The 19,474-nt window shown below is 36.4% G+C and overlaps 2 protein-coding genes across 3 annotated transcripts in view; one reads left to right on the top strand and one right to left on the bottom strand.

Moving 5' to 3' along the window:
* Positions 1-16,174, top strand: part of LIMS2 (LIM zinc finger domain containing 2) — a 32,842-nt gene extending 16,668 nt beyond the window's left edge. Inside the window, exons 2-10 of one of the 2 annotated variants that reach the window (XM_032225725.1) lie at positions 939-1,098; positions 2,206-2,272; positions 2,748-2,868; positions 8,964-9,113; positions 9,562-9,712; positions 11,330-11,422; positions 12,860-12,908; positions 13,044-13,119; positions 15,293-16,174. In XM_032225725.1, the coding sequence (XP_032081616.1) occupies positions 939-1,098; positions 2,206-2,272; positions 2,748-2,868; positions 8,964-9,113; positions 9,562-9,712; positions 11,330-11,422; positions 12,860-12,908; positions 13,044-13,119; positions 15,293-15,440 (1,015 nt within the window). In that variant the 3' untranslated portion in view covers positions 15,441-16,174. The remainder of the gene's footprint in view (positions 1-938; positions 1,099-2,205; positions 2,273-2,747; positions 2,869-8,963; positions 9,114-9,561; positions 9,713-11,329; positions 11,423-12,859; positions 12,909-13,043; positions 13,120-15,292) is intronic. The other variant, XM_032225726.1, reaches the window with a different exon arrangement.
* On the bottom strand, positions 3,893-9,005 carry GPR17 (G protein-coupled receptor 17). Its single transcript, XM_032225727.1, has 2 exons — positions 7,535-9,005; positions 3,893-6,267 (listed from the first exon to the last, which is right to left on the bottom strand). The coding sequence occupies exon 2, from the start codon at positions 6,238-6,240 to the stop codon at positions 5,224-5,226; it is 1,017 nt and encodes a 338-aa protein (XP_032081618.1). The 5' UTR covers positions 6,241-6,267; positions 7,535-9,005; the 3' UTR covers positions 3,893-5,223.
* Positions 16,175-19,474: the final 3,300 nt, after the last annotated feature.

Raw genomic sequence — 19,474 nt, forward strand, 5'->3', positions numbered from 1 at the left:
GCGCAGGAATGGAGGGAGGGAAACCACTGCCCTCTAAAGGCTACATCAGGAATGACACTTCAGAGAAATAAAAACTTTTTTTTTAATGGCGTCCTTTTTAAAATTGATTTTCTTTCTTTTGGAAAATTGGGACTTTTTGAACACGCTGCGGAACATGGGACAAATTATTAAAAATTGTGACTGTCCCACCAAAAGCAGGACGTCTGGTCACCTTATTGTAAAGGTGCCCCATTGTCTAGCTTTGAATTCAGAAATTAAAAAGGGTCTGGTTAGAAGCCACTTGTAGAACCCTTTCATCCATAACCTTCTACAAATATTTCTATGAAGTCTCTAGGAACTGAACACAGCCCGAAAAACCTTTACCTTGACCTATGCTGCTTTTTAAAAGTAGTCCCTAATAGCTACTACCACTTTGTATAGTTTTCTGTGACTTTTTGATAAAACACCATTTAAATCATAACATATTTATTAATATTCTGTAGATGGCAATAAGTAAGAGCCAAGCAAATAGCTCACTTTCATTTGGGAGATAGAAGACTATTTTTTTAGATATAACTAAGATGCATTGCTTTATAGTACAAGAGTATGTGTTTATTAAAAGTCCAATTACAAGTTTAATCCCTATTAAGTATGCAAAGATTGCATCCTTAGAGTCAGATAAACTGTTAAATGAAGTATAATCATTAGGCTAGTGTGGCTCTGCAACAGAGATACAGTCCTTATGTGTCTAATCACACTTTGGTCAAATAAAACTGTTCTGTTCTGTTCTATTCTATTCTATATAGAATAATTAAATATTTACTTTCTGGTTATTTTTATAATTGGCACCTCTACTGTGCTTGAATCTAAAGGTATGAAATGGACTTTTATTTTTTTATTAATGTAACTTAACACTTTGTATTTGGAAGTATTTTTCATTTTTCTCTTTTACTTCTCAGTAATATGTCAGATGCCCTTGCAAATGCTATATGTGAACGCTGTCGAGCCCGTTTTGATCCAACTGAACGTATTGTAAACAGCAATGGAGAACTGTATCATGAAAACTGCTTTGTCTGTGCTCAGTGCTTTCGCCAGTTTCCAGATGGCCTCTTCTATGATGTGAGATTATTATACTTTTAATAGTTGGGAAAGTTACTTAGTTTTTTTTCCTTCCTTGACTGAGAAGCATAACTGAACTATTTTCTATGCAATATACAATTGCCTCAGTTCTAATATCAGTGTTCCATTTCTCTTTTCTCCCCTATGTAATTTTTAATATTATCCATTCAGCGCAGTCTCACTTTCTTAGACAAATAGCTAGAAGAGTTCAGCAGTTACCAGTTCAGGTACCGTGCTAACCACATTTCTTTAGCTTAGAATCTTGGAGAAATATAGGAGATAGAAGTCAAAAAATTTCTAATCAGCATAATTTAAGACAATGCTTAAATCATAATTTAGAACTATGTGTACTAGCTTGAAACCCTGTAGTCCTTTCACATCCTCTGGCACAAAGGTGATATTGGATGCTCTCATTTCTATGAGCATTAATTGAAGATCACAAATCTAAACATTAAAATATGATGGGATGTATGTAAACCAATGTCATAAACCAAACATGAAAGTCTACATGTTTTAGTTAGCCATAGGTAAGAGTAACTATAGTTTATCCCGCTTTAAACATAAAATTATACTGTACTCAGTTAGCATTAGGAGTCATGATACTGAAACAGAAGGAAGGAAAAACTAATACTAAAAGAATAGGCTCAATTATGTCTCCCTTTGTTTTTGTTAATTGATTTAATTTAATAAAAATGCAAGGCCAAACAACATCAGAAGATTTTGAACTATTAGCTCTTGTGCATTAAAAGCAAATCTCTTTATAGTCAGTAAAAAGGCATATTTAAAATCAGAGCGATTTTAAATGAGATAGTGCTATTACAAAATATCTAATTAATATTACAATTATAATAACTATTGTGATTTGAAGGTGGAATGAGTTTCCCAAAAGTAAGAATCAGTACTGCAAGATCCCCCAGATTTTGATGAGGAAATACTATTGCTTTGCATCTGCATGCTCTACAGCAGTGGTTCCCAAACTCTGCTGGCTGGGGAATTCTGGAAGTTGAAGTCCACAAGTCTTAAAGTTGCCAAGTTTGGGAACTCCTGCTCTACAGTTCTTTGTATGGTGAATGTTTTATACATTTTTTTCCTGCATATCTCTTTCAGTTTGAAGGGAGAAAATATTGTGAGCATGACTTCCAGATGCTATTTGCACCATGCTGTGGGGAATGTGGTAAGATTTCCGCATAAATTATTCAAATCTAATTTTGTCTGTTTATTAACAATGTTTGTAAACCATCTGATTATGAGGTCCTGGGTATTCTATAACCAACTTCTTAAGGGGAGGCAGTAGAGAGCAAATTAAAAAGACAATATTATAATTTATTTATGACTCCACTGGTTATAGGTAAGAACAAAAATAATACATGGAAAATTGTACTTTTAAAAAAATTCTGACAGTTAGAACTTTATAAGAGAATCTTTGTGGTACAGTAAAGTAGATATTAGTTCTGTATCTAACAAACCTGGATTTGTTTCAGTGACTTTGAGTAAGTTAGACATACTCTTACGTTTCTTGTTACTGTAATAAAGCAGACTACAAAATGTGTTTTAAAAAATTTGGTACCCAACTGCTAGTATGGAATTCTAAGGACCAGGGAGTCTTTGAAATGAATTAAGATTATAAACTCTGGTATTTCTGTTTCAAGGTGAATTCATCATTGGCCGAGTCATCAAAGCAATGAACAATAATTGGCATCCTGAATGTTTTCGTTGTGAACTCTGTAATGTAGTTCTTGCTGATTTGGGTTTTGTGAAGAATGCTGGCAGGTAAGAATTGTATCTGCAAGCAATTAGCACATTAAAATTCATGTTTTGAATGTTAAAGTGTTAGCAGAGATAGGCATAGAAACTAAATGTGAAGTTGAATACATTGTATAAACTAGTGATAAGTTATGGAAAGGAAGATATGTCTCTAAAAAGTCTGGAGATTAAATGTATTCGCAGCCATTCTCAAAATTGTAATTCTTTTAGACAAAATGCCAGGAAGTAGCTAAGCATCTTTATAAATACAGTTATATTAAGATAGATAATATTTACCAACAGTGTTAGTGGATAGACAGAATTTTGCACCAGTATAAACAAAATTGCTTTATTCTCCTTTTGAATGTATTTCCAGTTACGTAAGAAATATAACAGTTTTTAAATATACATTTTAAGTACAAATGTGAACATAAAGAAAGTAAAAGTAAAAAACAATAAATGCAAAATCATTTGGAAAAAAACCCAAAATAAAATGCCCTTAAAATACATGCAGCAACTTTCAGCTTTCAAGCTTCTTCTTAGCATTTATATTATTTTCCTTAATGAAAATAATTATTGGAAATTAAACATTTTATTTGTTTGTGAATTCTCTGAACCTATCTTTATTTTATATATTTCTTCTATCATATTGGATAATAAAGTTTAGATTACTAAAAATAATTTTTAGAAAAATTAAAGGCAGTCCTTGTGCCTTTCCTTTAGTAGATATTAGGTATTTGTGGTCACAGCATTCTTCAATTTAGAAAACAGAACTCCTAAAAGGCAAATGGGAGTAATTTACACTGTTTTAGCTAAACATTTAGCTTGTATGTGCATATGTTCTAAACATACTGGGCAACATCAAAACTTATAAGATGCACAGTATAAAGTTGACCAGGATCTGAAATGTGGCAATAGCAATACCACTTAGATTTCTATACCGCTTCACAGTGCTTTACAGCCCTCTCTAAGTGGTTTACAGAGTCAGCATATTGCCCCCAACAATTTGGGTTCTTATTTACCCACCTCGGAAGGATGGAAGGATGAGTCAACAGCCTGGTAAGATTTGAACTGTCAGATTAAAGGCAGCTGGCAGTCAGCAGAAGTAGCCTGCAGTACTGCATACTAACCACTGCGGCTCATGTAGAAAGATAATAAACATGATAGTACAAACTTGTGATAGAACTGCAGCAAAGTTACATTGGCAAAGTAAAGCAGGTTGCTCAGTTGCTCCAGCTTTAGATCATCATTGTTCTAAGACTCTATGGTAGACTCAGTCTACATTAAGTAGGGCTAAGTGCCCAGCTGGACTTACATCTTACATTATTAAAGTGAATTAAGTTAATGATTTGTAGCAAGTTCTCTAAGAATTCATTAACCATATTCAGTCATATTTAAAAAATCTGCATATAACATAAATTGTGGTTTGTGTATTCACTGCTATTGAAAAGAGTATCTACAGCCAAAGCTGTAATTAAAAGGAACATGTTGTTCAAATGTGATGTTTGCAGTTTATTCATCTTGAGGTGTAAAAAAAGCATCAGCAGCTTTTGTATACTTCTACAACTATGGTGGGAGAATTATAAAGCTTGTTTAAAACTAAACACCATATTCATAAACCTCTCAAAAGTTTGCACTGTAGATGTAAATGTTGAACAACTTTGTGGCTGAATTCTTGCCTGCCTTGTTATATTGCAGACTGCAGAAAATAGGATTGGACAGCTCTTGGATATTACTAAAACTTTTCTATCCACTGTTTTAATATTTTAAACCGTCAATTCTTTCATCATTTATGAACATTTATTTTCTGGAGAAGTTACCAAACTTTTGTTCACTGAAATTTCAATTTATATCCTAATGGAATTATTACTTGGTGCTATTTGCTATGCAAAAATTATCACAAGATTCATAATTTCACACAATCTGATCTGATTCTTGAAATGGTTATGATAAGGTAAAGTTGTCTCTTAATTGTCTGTAGATCCAAAGAATGCTTATGAAAAATATTATTGGCAATATTTCCACTGATAATAACATTCAAAAGAGTATTCCAGAAAATCAAAAGAATAATGTGTCCTGCTAGTCTTTGAAACTAGTATCTCTGTAATTCCCCCCACTCACCCATCCAAATAATTAAAAATTCCTAGGGAGAAGGCAAAAAAAAGGGAGATACTATTCATCCTGGCCAACAAGGAATAGCAGGGCTTTTGAAATGGTAGCATTTGCCACCTCACTACTCCTTCCCAGTTAGGATTGTTGTATATGTTTTGTTTCCTTAACAATTAAGTATTAGATCTTGTGTTTTTGTAGAAAAGCACTTCTTTCTAGGAGATCATACTGGACAGCAAACTTTTGTTAAGGGAGTATTTTGTTTTCAGGTATTTACAGTTCAGATTTAGCACTTAAAGAGCTATCATTTGTTTTCCCATCATAACTTGAAGGTAATCTTGCAACTTTTTTGGGGCAAAACAAACCACACAAGGCCTCTTGAAACTTTTCAGCGACAAAAAAATACATGACAGGATCTAGGGCGCCATTTAAGCTTGTGAGGCATGAAGTAATGCGATTGCCAAGTGCCAGGATCCTCTGCATTGCACAAGAAGTCTTCACACCATCATAATTAAGGATATAAATGTAGCGGTTGACATGATAGGGCACAAAGCAGACCAAGAAGATTGTAAGAACCATGATTATCATTTTGATGGCTTTTTCCTTTAGATGATTTTCAATGCGGTGCCCCTTCTTCAGGCTTCGTATGATCAGTAAGTAGCAGGTTACTGTAGTAAAAAATGGGAAAGTGAATGCAACAGCCAGGGAGACAAGAGCGTGGCGTGATGCTTTCTCTCTGTAGAGTTGGAGGCAGACGGTGGTATTATTCATCTCAACCGTCTGCACACTGATCAAAAGAGGTGCCATGGCCACGGCAACTATAACCCACAGGAAGGCACAGGTCAAATGAGCATAGAGTGACCTGCGGAGTTTGAGGGACTTCACAGGATGCACGATAGCTAAGAAGCGATCTATGCTGATGCACATGAGGAAGTAGATGCTCGCATACATGTTGAGGTAGAAAAGAAACCCTGTGAGTCGGCAAGGGAGCTCTCCAAATGGCCAGTGATTGCCTGAAAAGTGGTAGACCAACCGAGTTGGTAAGATGAGCACAAAAGACAGATCGGCTACAGCAAGATGCATCAGGAAAACGTTGGCAGGGGTATCTGATTTTTGGTCCCGAATGAAGAGCCAGAGTGCCAAAACATTGCCCAAAAAGGCTAGGATGAAATCGAGAAGGTAGAAAATAGCAAAAAGGATGTTTTCCGTGTGACTCTCTTTGCCACATTGCTCTGAATTTAACAGGGAAATGTTGAGTAACAGGCCTGAAGAGTCTGCTTGGCTGTTCATTCCTCACAATTGGTCTTCAGTATGAGCCTGAAATGCCAAATAAATAAACTTGGATGAAAATATTACAAATACCAAGAAATCTGTGTTTTATTATTTATTATATGAACTAGCAAAACTTGCTATTGGATGTTGATTAGGTTTTGTCTGATAACCCCCTCCCCAGATTTTTGAAAAAGCCACCTCCAGATAATCGGGAGATCCTCTAGAACTAGGTGAATAAACAAACACATTGTATATGGGCACATGAATCCTGGCCATTCTTTTTGTAAACTATGCATGAAAATTAGGTACAATTCTGGGAGAGGATGTTCTATTTTATTTTTTTTTGGTTAGCCATATTTCAATTAATTGTCATAAGTACACAAGCCTAATTATTCCTATACATAATATGCAATATTATATTATGTTATGTTTTTATGTATGAATGTATGTAGGTATGTTTGTGTGTGTATATGTATATAAGTACCTTCATTTGAAGTTCCACAAATGTGGTATATACTGTGCATTGCATTCACCATTTGCTTGATTCAAAGTGCTTTGTAGACAAATCTTTGTAAATAAAAGTGATATAAACACTGGAAAAGATTTGGTTCTTATGGTTAAACTCATTCAAGTCTTTAGACATAATGAAAAGCATAGAAATCATATAAATGGAAAACTCAGGAATATTTGAATCTAACTCTAGTATTGCTTGGAACTTAAAACAATTTATACTAATTGCAAGTGTTAATTTTGCAACTAGACCACAGAGTGTTCCAGATATTTCAAAACAGATAAAATAAAGAATTTCCTCTACAGCAAAAAAGTAGGATTACTTTATGTCTTGATCATAACATAAGTTTGAACAAACATTCCTAAGTTCTAGGCATGCAGCAAATTATCTTTTGTTTGTATTCTATTCTCTGGTTTATTAAGGGAATCATAGCTAATTGTTTTAAAAATACATTAGAAATCACAGCTACTTTTATTTTCTTAGAACAGCAATGCTTTTCATTCTTCATTCATCCAAAGTTATACTCTTATGACTATTATGAAAATTAAAGAACAAACTGGTATCAATTTGTTGTATCTCGGTGGGTAATTCATTAATAAATGTAATACTTAATTAGCAATCTTCTATTATAGATACATCTAATAATATTAACTAGAACACTCAACTGTTCTTATCATTATAGATAGCACCTTTTGAATAGTAATAACAGAAACCGTTCATTTGGAAACACCAATACAAGTTAGGAGATGGTGTATTTTCTAGGTTAATAAATGTTGCCCACTCTGATGCCAAAGCTCTTACCTCTTGCAGTTTGCTTGCAGTCCGATCGAGTTGTGATGAAAAGCTTTGAGCTCTTTATAACACCAGCAAATTTAGGAAAAAGAACACAGCTGTAAAAAATTCCATCGGGTTGACTGTAGGAAGTTCAGTGAAAAGGGAGCTGCACTATATAGAGTTCTGCTAGGTGTGGTAGTCCTTTATCATCTTGCTCACAGAAGAGGAGGGGAGATAACATGCCTGTTGTGAAAGACACTCTTAATTCCAGCTAAGCTGTTGGAGGAGGGAGTTGCTAATTATTATTGTATTTATGAATATTCCAATGTTTCCCCTGCTCATTAAAGCCTCTGTTTGGACCTCTGCCTTTTACACGGTGCCTTTAGAGGTCTTGGAGAGTATTGCAGAAGGGGAGGGGAAATCTAGTGCTACAGACACAACAGGACATTTCAGAAAGGGATAATTCCATAATGGTGGGAATGCGAGTGAGAAGGACGGCTACCATAGTAACGGCTTTGTGATTCTAAGACCTCCCTTTGCTTTGCACTGGACAAGGATCTATAGGATAGTAGACAGGGGCTTCCAAGTGAGCTGCACTGCTAATGCTTTATCAGTGGAAAGGGCTGAAGGCCCCTTATTCAGTAAAATGGGAGGGCATTCTTAGGACACTTGCAGTAGGGTCTCTATGTCTTGCCCTGTATAATTAGACTTCATTCCACAGAGAGGAATAAAATTGATGCCTTTATCCTGAGAGCAACACAGCTGCATGCTCCCATTTATAAAGGGACGCTGTCTGCTTTCTTTCTGTGAACTGTAGCTCTTGTCTTAGTATCTTCAGCTTTGGGGAGGAAGAGCAGAGAAGACTTGTGAAGCAAGTGTGCTAATAACATTCCTTTCCACTTATGCGGACTGGGCTTTCTATTGGGGACTTGTAAGGAACACAAGATCCACAGTGGTCTCATGGAACTGAGATTTATTATTAGCTTATTTCTATTGATAAGGACCAAGACTCTAGAGGCCAAGTGACCTTGTTCGGATCTTTCAGGAAGCCTGGGAGACTGTATGGCATTAATTTGAGTTGCTTGGCTGTAATTGGGGTTTGCACAGTTGTATTTATCAGCAGCATTTCAAGTTATCTGTGCATTCAGTCCCATAAATGAACAAAATGAAGCATGTTCTCTATAGGGAAAACTGCAAAATTAAATATAAATGCATTTGTGTGTACTTGTATATTTCCTGACTTTTAAAACCATAAGTAGATGCACAAAAATTCCATTTGCTGAAAAAATAATACTGTCATTTACCTAAACCAGTTCAGTGTAATGTAATTCATGCAATCACAAGCATGGTTTATGAATTAATGTTCTCATTAAGAGTCAGAAGCTCTGAAATCTAACAAGTAATTATGTTATTTGAATGATGTCTCTCAACATTTCTCTTTCCAACTGCACTTTAGACACCTCTGTCGGCCTTGCCACAATCGTGAGAAAGCCAAAGACTTGGGCAAATATATTTGCCAGAAATGTCACTTGATAATTGATGAACAAGCTCTTATGTTCAGGAATGACTCCTACCATCCAGACCATTTCAACTGCACCCACTGTGGGTATGTTGGCCATGTGCTAAGTAGTTGTAATTCTCCTTTTACATAGTAAATTATTGAATTGAATCTCCTTTGAACATGAATCACCCATTAAGAAGCTAGATAGGAAGTGTCCATACGACAAAATTAATTAGATAAACATTTACAATAGAAAACCTTTCTGAGGTTTAATGGACAAAAAGTTTAGTATTTCTGATTATTTCTGATTTCTAAAATACAAGTCACAAATCAAAATCTACTATTTAAAGGGGTTCTTCCAAAGTATGTGTACGAATGAATAATGAGGCAAAGGAAGTCTAAGGGATATATTTATATTTAAGAACTTTTCCTCTTTTCATGTTTGGCAAGAAGTCAGGTAAGTGCCTCTTTTAGATTATGTAGTGACTATTACATAATTACTATCTCTGACAAATATTGGTCCCAAAGTCTTAATTACTAACGTTGTGTATAGGAAGGAATTGACCGCTGATGCCAGGGAGCTGAAAGGAGAGCTCTACTGCCTGCCGTGCCATGATAAGATGGGCATTCCAATCTGTGGGGCTTGTCGGCGGCCTATTGAGGGTCGAGTGGTCAACGCTCTAGGAAAACAATGGCACGTTGAGGTGAGAGCTTCCCCGATCTGCTGCTTGCTGGAAATCAATATTGCCCTTTCATTTTTGATACAATGTGTTTTTCTGATTTAATAAACAGATATTGCCACTGTTCTTCATACATAATGAAATCAATCTTTATTTTGCATTTACCTAAATTTGTAGCCTGTCTCGTCTCAAATATATAAATAATAATAATGCATGAAACTATAATGGATGAAACTGCTTTACAAACTAATGTATTAAGTTAGGAAAATTGTGTCCCTCCAAGTGGTATTGAACTACATTTCCCAATTTCTGAGAATTGTTCCCAGCATGATCCAAGTTAAGGATAGGAGAAGGAGGAATTCAGAAACATCTGAAAGACCACAATTATTATTATTATTTTTAAAAATCCTCTTACTAAAATCTTACAATAAAAACTGAATAGTTTTCAACATTTTAAGACGGGATGGCTGTGAGTGAATCTCTCTTTATCTTTTGAGATACATGTACTGTACAGCAAGTACAAACAAGTACAAATGTTAATCTCAATAGGACAATCAGGGGAAAAATAACTCATCTTTGTAAATTATATCAAGATATTTAATAGCTTTATAGTGTATCAGATTAAAATGTGATTGAAAGGCAACTAGAATCCATGGAAATGCTGGAACATAGGAACAATATGATTTAGTTATTGATACTACATTAGAAGATGTGGTTCTAGATCCTAATTTACTGGTTGCACTGATTTTCATATACTGTTTTAAATGATATATTTCAGATTTTATGGTACAGTACATATTTGATGAATATATCCAAGTTTTTAATATTTTAAGATAATTTTATGAATATTCTGTTTTGATATGTTTGACACCAAAGTATTTCATCTTGGTAGTGGTTGTGAGAATCTAGTGTAGAAATATTACTAAATAAAAAACAAACAAACAAATGTCTAAAGAAAAGACAGTATTCTCAGCTTATAACAGATATTTACCTAGGAATGCTGTGGTAACAATGACTTAAAAGGTTCAATTGTGAATATGTTTAGAAACACTGGAATTCAAGTCCAGCACAAATATGAGTGTCATTGATAATGTTTGTTTCATATGAAATTTGACATTCCGCCTCTAATCCTGTGAAATCTTTAAGAAGATGTTGGATAGCCATTTGTCTGAAATGGTATAGGGTTTCCTGCCTAGGCAAGGGGTTGGACTAGAAGACCTCCAAGGTCCATTCCAACTCTGCTATTGTATTGTACTGTATTAAATGAAGATAACATAAGATTCTGGAGTGAAAGATAACATATTGTATTGCAGAGTTTGATTCTGGAATATCTAATTCCCATTTCTTCTTGGCTATTTGGTATAATTTATAAGTCAGTATGCAGCAGCATAAAAATGAAATCTCTTCAGAGGTGGTACTTTCTTAAGACCATTGTTTCTAGTTCAGCATTATTTGACCATCCCCTTGAAGGAGGGGACTACATACAAAACACTGAATAACATGCACTTGATATCTCTGGTTTTGTTCCCCCCCCCCCCCAAAAAAAATACGATACTCCTTGGACACATCGTTTGTTATGCTTGACATAACAACTCCTTTGACAAAGACCCTTTGACATAACATGTCCTTTTCACTTTGTAGCACTTTGTTTGTGCCAAATGTGAGAAGCCATTCCTGGGACACCGGCATTATGAGAAAAAGGGTCTGGCTTACTGTGAGACTCATTACAATCAGGTAAAATCTACTGCCTTTTATAAGATACTTTCTCTTTCTTCTTTTTCTTTTCTTTTCTTTTTTTGACGTGGAGTGGGGCAGGGGGAAACACATAATGTTTTCCTGTAAGATACAAATTTTGAATGGGAGAATTTTAAAAAAGATAAAATTTAAAGGTATAATAGACATACTAATGCTAATAAGTATTTTAATGTCTAGGAATATTTTGCACTTGGGACGGAAATGCAAATCCAATTGCCTCTAGGTTGGCTAACCATAAATAGCCATTCATTAATATGGAGCGGAATGAAGGGCAGGAAAAAGAGAAGTCAGTGCCAAGAGTTTCCTAGGTGGAATTTACTGCAAGAAAACATTGTGTCTTGCAATGGAAAATAAGGCATAATTTATTGTTTGTTGCAAGCTAGGCTGCTGAAAGAAATATATTATTTTTCACTGTGCTGTGCTTCCTTATAAAGAAACAAAAATGTGCTTTAAAAACAATACATGCTTCTACAGCTTTTTCAAAGGAAACTGATCAGTAGCACTACTTGGCTACAAGAGAATCTGTAGTTTGGGGAAATTCTCTCAGAATCTCTCATTGCTCTATGGGGCATCCCTGCACTGGGAGACCAGAATCTCAAAGAGGTTTGTTGTCTTTTTTTAAAGGGTGCATCAAGTTCTCTTTCCTCTCATTTCACATTGCACAAATTCTTCAGAACTGCATTTCATATCAGGGATTGGAGTTGAGGGAAATCTTCTCTATCCATAACAGTCTTTTACTGCACATCAGATCTGCTGTCCTTTCTTTCCTCCGCAATTGATTTTAGTGGGGCAAATAAACGTTAGAAGTATTTAGTGTTTGAGAGGGTCATCCCAAAGTTATTTTAAATATTCACCTAAATTAAAAATATATCCTGTAACGCTGATGTAATATTTTCCAATTATTATCAAACACTTATCACTAATTGCTTAGGTTAATCTAAGACCCTCTCAAAGGTCCTCTAAAAGAGATAAACCATATGACAAGTTAGATGAGTTCTTCCAAAGCAACAAGTACAATCCTGATTAATGTTTGGGTATAAACCGGACAAAAATAATCTGAAAGATATGAAGGAAAACACTTCAAGCGTATAAATAAAGTCTCCTTCCTTCATCAGGTGCTCATCTTATCTGTTATGGATAGATAAAATCAGAGCAACACCTTTCAAGTTCAAAAAATACAGTTCAACAAAGCAAGGATTTTGCTCTGATTCTGTACTTTAAAACTGGGTAAGATATGCCGTTTTTAGGAATTAAAACTAGATTCTGGTCTGTTCTGAAAGGAAAGCTGTGAAGGGAGTGAAATTCAGAGCAATAACCGAGATCACGCTTCTAGGGGCACCAATGAATAAACTGTAAGGGCTCAAACATTCCTTCCTTTCAATGAAAATTATTGCTTTTGTTCTTTTTTTTATGCAGCTCTTTGGAGACGTCTGCTACAACTGCAGCCATGTGATCGAGGGGGATGGTAAGCTGGAGACTCTCAATACACCCATTGCAGCTCTGCATGCACAATTTTCAATGATTCTTTTCAAATCCGTCTACTGAATTTGGAACAACGCTACAGTGTGATAACATCCTATTCTTTACTATTTCTCACTAGTGGTATCTGCTCTCAACAAAGCTTGGTGTGTAAACTGCTTCTCCTGTTCCACCTGCAACATCAAGCTCACCTTGAAGTAAGTGGCCAGCAAAGACTATCTCAGAAGGGATTTTCATAAGAAAGGGATTGAAAGAAAACAGTAATGTCTTTATTTGTGATTCAGTGGTGGGTTTCCACTTTTTTTTACTACTGGTTTGCTCGTGCGCACATGCGATGTTTCTGCGCATACAGAGCTTTTGTGGTCCCAAAGGAACAACTACAAAAATTGCCACAATAACATGGTTGAAATAATTGGCTGATATCTTTGGTTATCTGTCAAGGACACATTTTAACAGCAAGGGGGAAAACACGATTAATTAGAAAAAAACTATGTAAGGCAGTTTAGCTGGATAAAAATATTATGACGAATCTTTTATTTTTAAGTGTATAAGAATTATAGTATTTGGTTCGTCCTTCATATTGAAGGTTCCTCTATTGCTCCTGAGAGTTTAGAATCAATGGGCCACAGGAGAAACATAAGAATTATAACAGAATAACAGAATTGAAAGGGACCTTGGAAGTCTTCTAGTCCAACTCTCTGCTCAGTAGTATAGGAAATCCTATACCAGCAATGGTGAACCTTTTCAGAACCCAGTGCCAAAACTGGAGTGCACGTGCACGTGCAGGCACGTGCCAGAGCTCTGGAAACCTGAAGACCAGCTGGCTGGCACATGCCTATTTTTTAGTTGTTTTTCAGGTCATTTTTGCCCTGAAAACTGGCCTGAAAACGTCCCGAAAAACAGCCTAATTTGGGGGCTTTTCGGACCATTTTCAGTCTGCTGTTTGGACTGTTTTCAGACCATTTTTCGGCCCAAAAATGCCCCCCAAAACAACCCATTTTTCGGGTCACTTTCAGGCCGTTTTCCAGCGTTCTGGCACCCACGAAAACCAGCTGGCTGGCACTCATGTGCATGCCGGAAACCAGAAGAGCAGCTGGTGACATCACACATGGCCATATACAGGGCTCTGCGTGCCACCTCTGGCACCCATTTGCCATCACGGCCCTATATCATTTCAGACAAATGGTGTCTTAAAAACTTCCAGTATTGGAGTACCACAACTTCTGGAGGCAAGTCACTCCATTAATTAATTATTCTGTCAAGAAATTTCTCTTTGGTTCTAGGTTGGTTCTCTCCAGCAGTGGATTCCTGCCAGTTCTAACCTCTTCTATAGAAGAGGTTCCACAAATCCACAGTGCCGTTTAGAACCGGTTCCAGCTCCCTCCCCACCACCCGTCTGCACATCATTAAGATGAAGAGCAAGAGGAGAAATTCTGGGAGTTGAAGTCCACAAGTCTTAAAGCTGTCAAGTTTGAACACCCCTGGGTTTTTTTTCTAAAGGATTAGGAGTGCAAGGGTCTTGTAACTTGACAGCTGTAAGACTTGCACACTTCAATGCCAGAGTTCCTGAGCCAACATGACTGGAGGAGGAATTCTGGAAGTTGAAGTCCACAAGTCTTAAAGTTGTCAAGTTTGAACACCCCTGGGTTTTTTTTCTAAAGGGTTAGGGGTGCAAGGGTCTTGTAACTTGACAGCTTTAAGACTTGCATGCTTCAAATGACAGTGTTTCTGAGCCAACATTTTGATTGCTAAGCAAGAGCGTTGTTAAGTAAGTTCCACCACATTTTACAAGTTGGCCACACCCACCCAGTCACATGGTCAGCAAGCCACTCCCACTCAATCACATGGCTGGCAAGCCACTCCCACAAAGCAGGTCATACCTACAGAAGAGGTTCTAACAAATTTTGAAACCCACCACTGGTTCTTTCCTTGATTACTTCCCATCAATTTCTTCTTGTGCTAATTTCAGATGCTTTGGAAAATAGATTGAGCCCCTTAGCTATTGAAACACCACTAGTTCTTCTTTTCATTAAACTAGACATATTCCTGCAACTGTTTTTCATTTGTTCTAGCCTCCAGCCCCTTAATTATTACAAAAATTATTAAGTACATAATAAAATTAAATGTATCTAACAGTATTGCAGACACCAATAGCATCTTCTGTTTGGATAATCACTTAACTATTCTATTTTAAACCATAGGTTGAGTGAGGCACTTATTTGTATGTAGATTTACTACCAGGAGAAATGGAGAAATTTGCCCATTAATAGGAACAGTGGGGAAAATGTACCTCACATCTTCCCTACTTAGTTTTCAAACCCAACATGGCTTTTCTGAGTAGAATTTAATGGTAATATATTTTTTTCAAAGGAATAAGTTTGTGGAATTTGACATGAAGCCAGTGTGCAAGAAATGCTATGAGAAATTCCCTTTGGAGCTGAAGAAAAGGCTGAAGAAGTTGTCTGATCTGACCTCCAAGAAAACACAACCCAAAGCTCTGGATCTGAATTCTGCTTAAACAAGTCTCTGCATCTTTCACACTGCACTCTTCTTCCCCTGTGGCAATCACCCAAGAATGGTTAAAGGGCCCAAGACACACAGAACCTCACCAGTTGCATTGTGTAATCTGAATGTTTTCTGCTCAGGTATATAGCGCAGAGGCTGGCCTTTGGGGGGGAAAAAGCTATGGATACACATGAAGATGCACTATTTTCCTTTTGCTATAAATGTGTTTTGTGATTCCCCCCCCCCATCTTTCAGTATTAAAAGCCAGATTTTACTATATGTTACAGTATTCCATAAATTGTTAAAGTAAGGGATAGAAGTGGGAGGCATTAATGTTCACTTTGTGAACATTATCTTAAAATGGCAAGGGGCTAATAATTAAGTAGTGATCTAACAATTTCAATTAAGCCATTATGACAATATGATAAATCTACACTGGTTTTACTAGCTGGCTGTCCACATCACTGTAACGGTGAAGCTTGATGTTAACCTCTTACTAAAATACTCTTTAATCATCATAAAATAGACCAGAAGACTGAAGTTGAGTGGGTTTTTTTTCTGCCTTGGTGGTGCTATCAGAGCTTTCAACTAAAACACCCTGTTGCATTATCCTACCCTGGAGACATGAATTATACCTATAGACCCTGATTCTTACAAATACTTACTCAGTAACATACACACAGATATAAACAGGTAGGTGCCATAATGGGACATATTTCCAGCTCATGTAATACATATAGTTCTGAATTTACAAGCACAATTGAATCTGGATTGTAACTCATTGTAATCTTTAAGCAAGGCACCTATGTGACCACTTCCTTCAACAATTGCAATGCAAGCTCTTTCTGTTGCAGTCGATAAGTGACTGTGTAGGGTGGCCTTGGTGCCCACCAACACATGGAAATCATCTACACCAGGGGTAGTCAACCTTTTTATACCTACTGCCCACTTTTGTATCTCTCTTAGTAGTAAAATTTTCTAAGCGCCCATCAGTTCCATATTAATGGTGATTTATAAAACAGGGAAGTTACTTTATAAAATTTATAAAGCAGAGTTATAGCAAACCCCTACCGCCCACCATGAAAGCTGGAACGCCCACTAGTGGGCGATAGGGACCAGGTTGACTACCACTGATCTACACTCTAGCCTGTACAAGAGCCCCATTTTCATAGTGATGCAGAAGGATTCTTCTGCAAATTGTGCAACGTAGAGAAAGGGTCTAAGTTGCTCGTAGTGAGAACAATAGCATTTGCTAGCATTTTCTCCTCTGGAGAGGAAATGCTAGTGAAGCTGGAATTCTGAAAGGCTCTGAGATTCAGTATTCTGAAACCTTCAGACCATTAGAAAAGCTGACTTTCTGAAAGGCTCTGAGCCTGAACATTTGCTAGTACAGTATTTTTGCCAGATTTCAGCTCCATTCCTCCGGTGCGTGGGAGGAAAAGTCCCTCTGTGCACTGGAAGAATGGACCTCAAATCCTCCATTTGCAACCTTTCCTGCTGGCTTTCTCCATTGACCTTCTGAGGAAGCCGGCAAAGAAGATCACCAATGGCGATCACATGGTCACAGGGCACTTGGCAACTGGTCATAAAAGTAAACAGGTTGCCAAGTGTGCAAAATGCAGTCATGTGACAAGGGTGAAAGTGGTGCAATGTTTTACAAGTGCTCGTAAGGCGTTTTACAGGCCCTAAAGTATATATTTCCATTGTCATTGTGACTGAATGGTTGTTAAACAAATGGTCATATGTCGAAGACTATCTGCAATAGCTTCTTCACTGATCATAAACATATAAACATAACCAATACATGACAGATTTTGCTGTTAAATGCAATCAAACAGGTTCATATTATATTATTCAATATCTTGAATGTAGATGCACTATATTTGCTTGCACTATATTGTTGAAGTAAAATATTTTTTTCATATTTTATGTGCACTTGCTTCATCTAAATTTATAAATGATTCCTGAAGTTAGCAAATAACTAATACTTAATGCATAATTATTAATCACTGTAATATACTAACATTATCCTGTGGTACTGTTGGCATTGTTAAATATTTTTAAAAGGAATTGCAGGCATTAAAATATTGTGACTAACAGCACAACTTTATATATTTAATATATATATATATTCAAAAGTAAATTCCTTAAACATAACAACTATTTAGACAACCCTTAACTTTAGCATGGTAAACCACTTCAATTTGTAATATTTGATGGAGTGTTTTCATTCAACATACTAATTATCTTTCAATGTACAGATATAAAATGTTTTATAAAATGTGTACTCATTTTATAATAGTTTCACTCTGTATTTTTCTCTAACAAAAAGGTAATTCCTGCTGGGTTAAAATATTGTAATTACTTTCTATAGTTGGAATGATTAGCACAACTATGTATCTTTTAACGATAACATTAAAACTGTTTTACAAGTCACATGTACATCATTGTATTGTTTGTATTAGGTTTCTGTCTGTTTAATAGAAATCGCTGTCATGGAGGTTCAAATGAACTTCAGTCTAATGCATCTTTCTCCATAGATAATAGTCAAGTATTATGCAAAATATTTTCCTTTCCAATTAAATATGCTTTCATTCAGTTAAGGCTGATTATTTTATGGTTGGTCACACAATCAGCCAGATGTTTAGACTGTATTTGTTTCTACCTAACAAGTCCTTCCCAAGGACTAGGAATAGGGAGATGTTGTTTGTTGATGCTGAAGGTATGGTTGCAGGATGTGAACTGTTCCAAGTAAAGTTACCTTTTACAATTCACTGATGGTGATTTTATCAATGCTGATGGGGTTCAAGTGGTGCTCCAGATGTTTTTGGATCTCATCCGATGTGTCTTTTACTATCGGTACTATCTTGATTTCTTTTGCCACACTCACTCTACTTCTAGTTGCAGATCTTTATATTTTGTGGTTTTCTCCAATAGTTCTCTATTTTGTCATCTCCAGGTACTGCAGTGTCCACTATCTAGATTTACTTTCTTAAAACAATTGTTAAACCTGGGATGTTACGTTGTGGCATTTTTTTGTTTCTTTGAATTCTAAAGACCCAGAATAATTTAGTTTCTTTGTTTTCTCTTAGTCTACTTTGTGGTTCCACCAATTCCTGCTTGCAGGCAAATTATATTTGTTGTCTGTTGCTTTCCTAAATGTTGGGTTTATAAGCATTCGTTCTTAAGGAGTGGACCAGTGCAGCCAGAATTAACACCTCTGTCTCTTTCTTCAATGTTCCTGCTCTTAGCCATTGCCAGGATATATTACCATATTTTTCAGACTATAAGATGCACCGGAGTATAAGATGCACCAAAGTTTTGAAGAGGCAAATAAAAAACAATTTTTTGCACTCTGCAAACCTCCCAAAAACGGCCCATTTTTCACAAAAATGGGCCTGTTTTCCAAAAAAGGGGCATGAATAGCCCTTAGGAAGTTTGTGGAGTGTTCCCGGGGGGTTGGGGACGGGCAAAAACAAGCAAAAAACAGTCCATTTTTCACAAAAACTGGCCATTTTTGGCAAAAAAAAGAGCATTAGGAAGCTTATAGAGTGCTCCTGGGGGCTAAGGGGCATAATTGAGTAAAAAATGACCGTTTTTTGCCCTCCCCAGCCCCCAGGAGCTCTCTGAAAGCCTTCTATAAGCTATTCACAGCCCTTTTGGTGAAGGGGGCGGGGTTTCGGGAGGCAAAAAATGCTGTATTCAGTGTATTCGGTGCGTCTTATACTCCGAAAAATACAGTACTTGCTTTCCCTGCTTCTTTTTTGTGTACTGGCCATGTAATACTTTGCCATGCCATGCCTTTTTTCTGTTCATTTGGTCTTTCCTGTCAGCCCATTTGGTCTCTCAGATATTCAGTAAACTTTCATTGGTATACTAGCTTCAATGCATCTTCTTCACCGTCCCTTAAATATTTTTCCAATGCCCATTTTTCTTCTTCACCTGTCTAATGTGCTCACAGCATTCCACACCAATATGTACTTTTTGTTGAATAAAGTCTATCAACATCCCTGTGTGGATGAAGTGCATCATTCATTATCATTATGT

The sequence above is a fragment of the Thamnophis elegans genome, chromosome 10 (genome assembly GCF_009769535.1).
Source record: "Thamnophis elegans isolate rThaEle1 chromosome 10, rThaEle1.pri, whole genome shotgun sequence".
Lineage (NCBI taxonomy): Eukaryota > Metazoa > Chordata > Lepidosauria > Squamata > Colubridae > Thamnophis > Thamnophis elegans.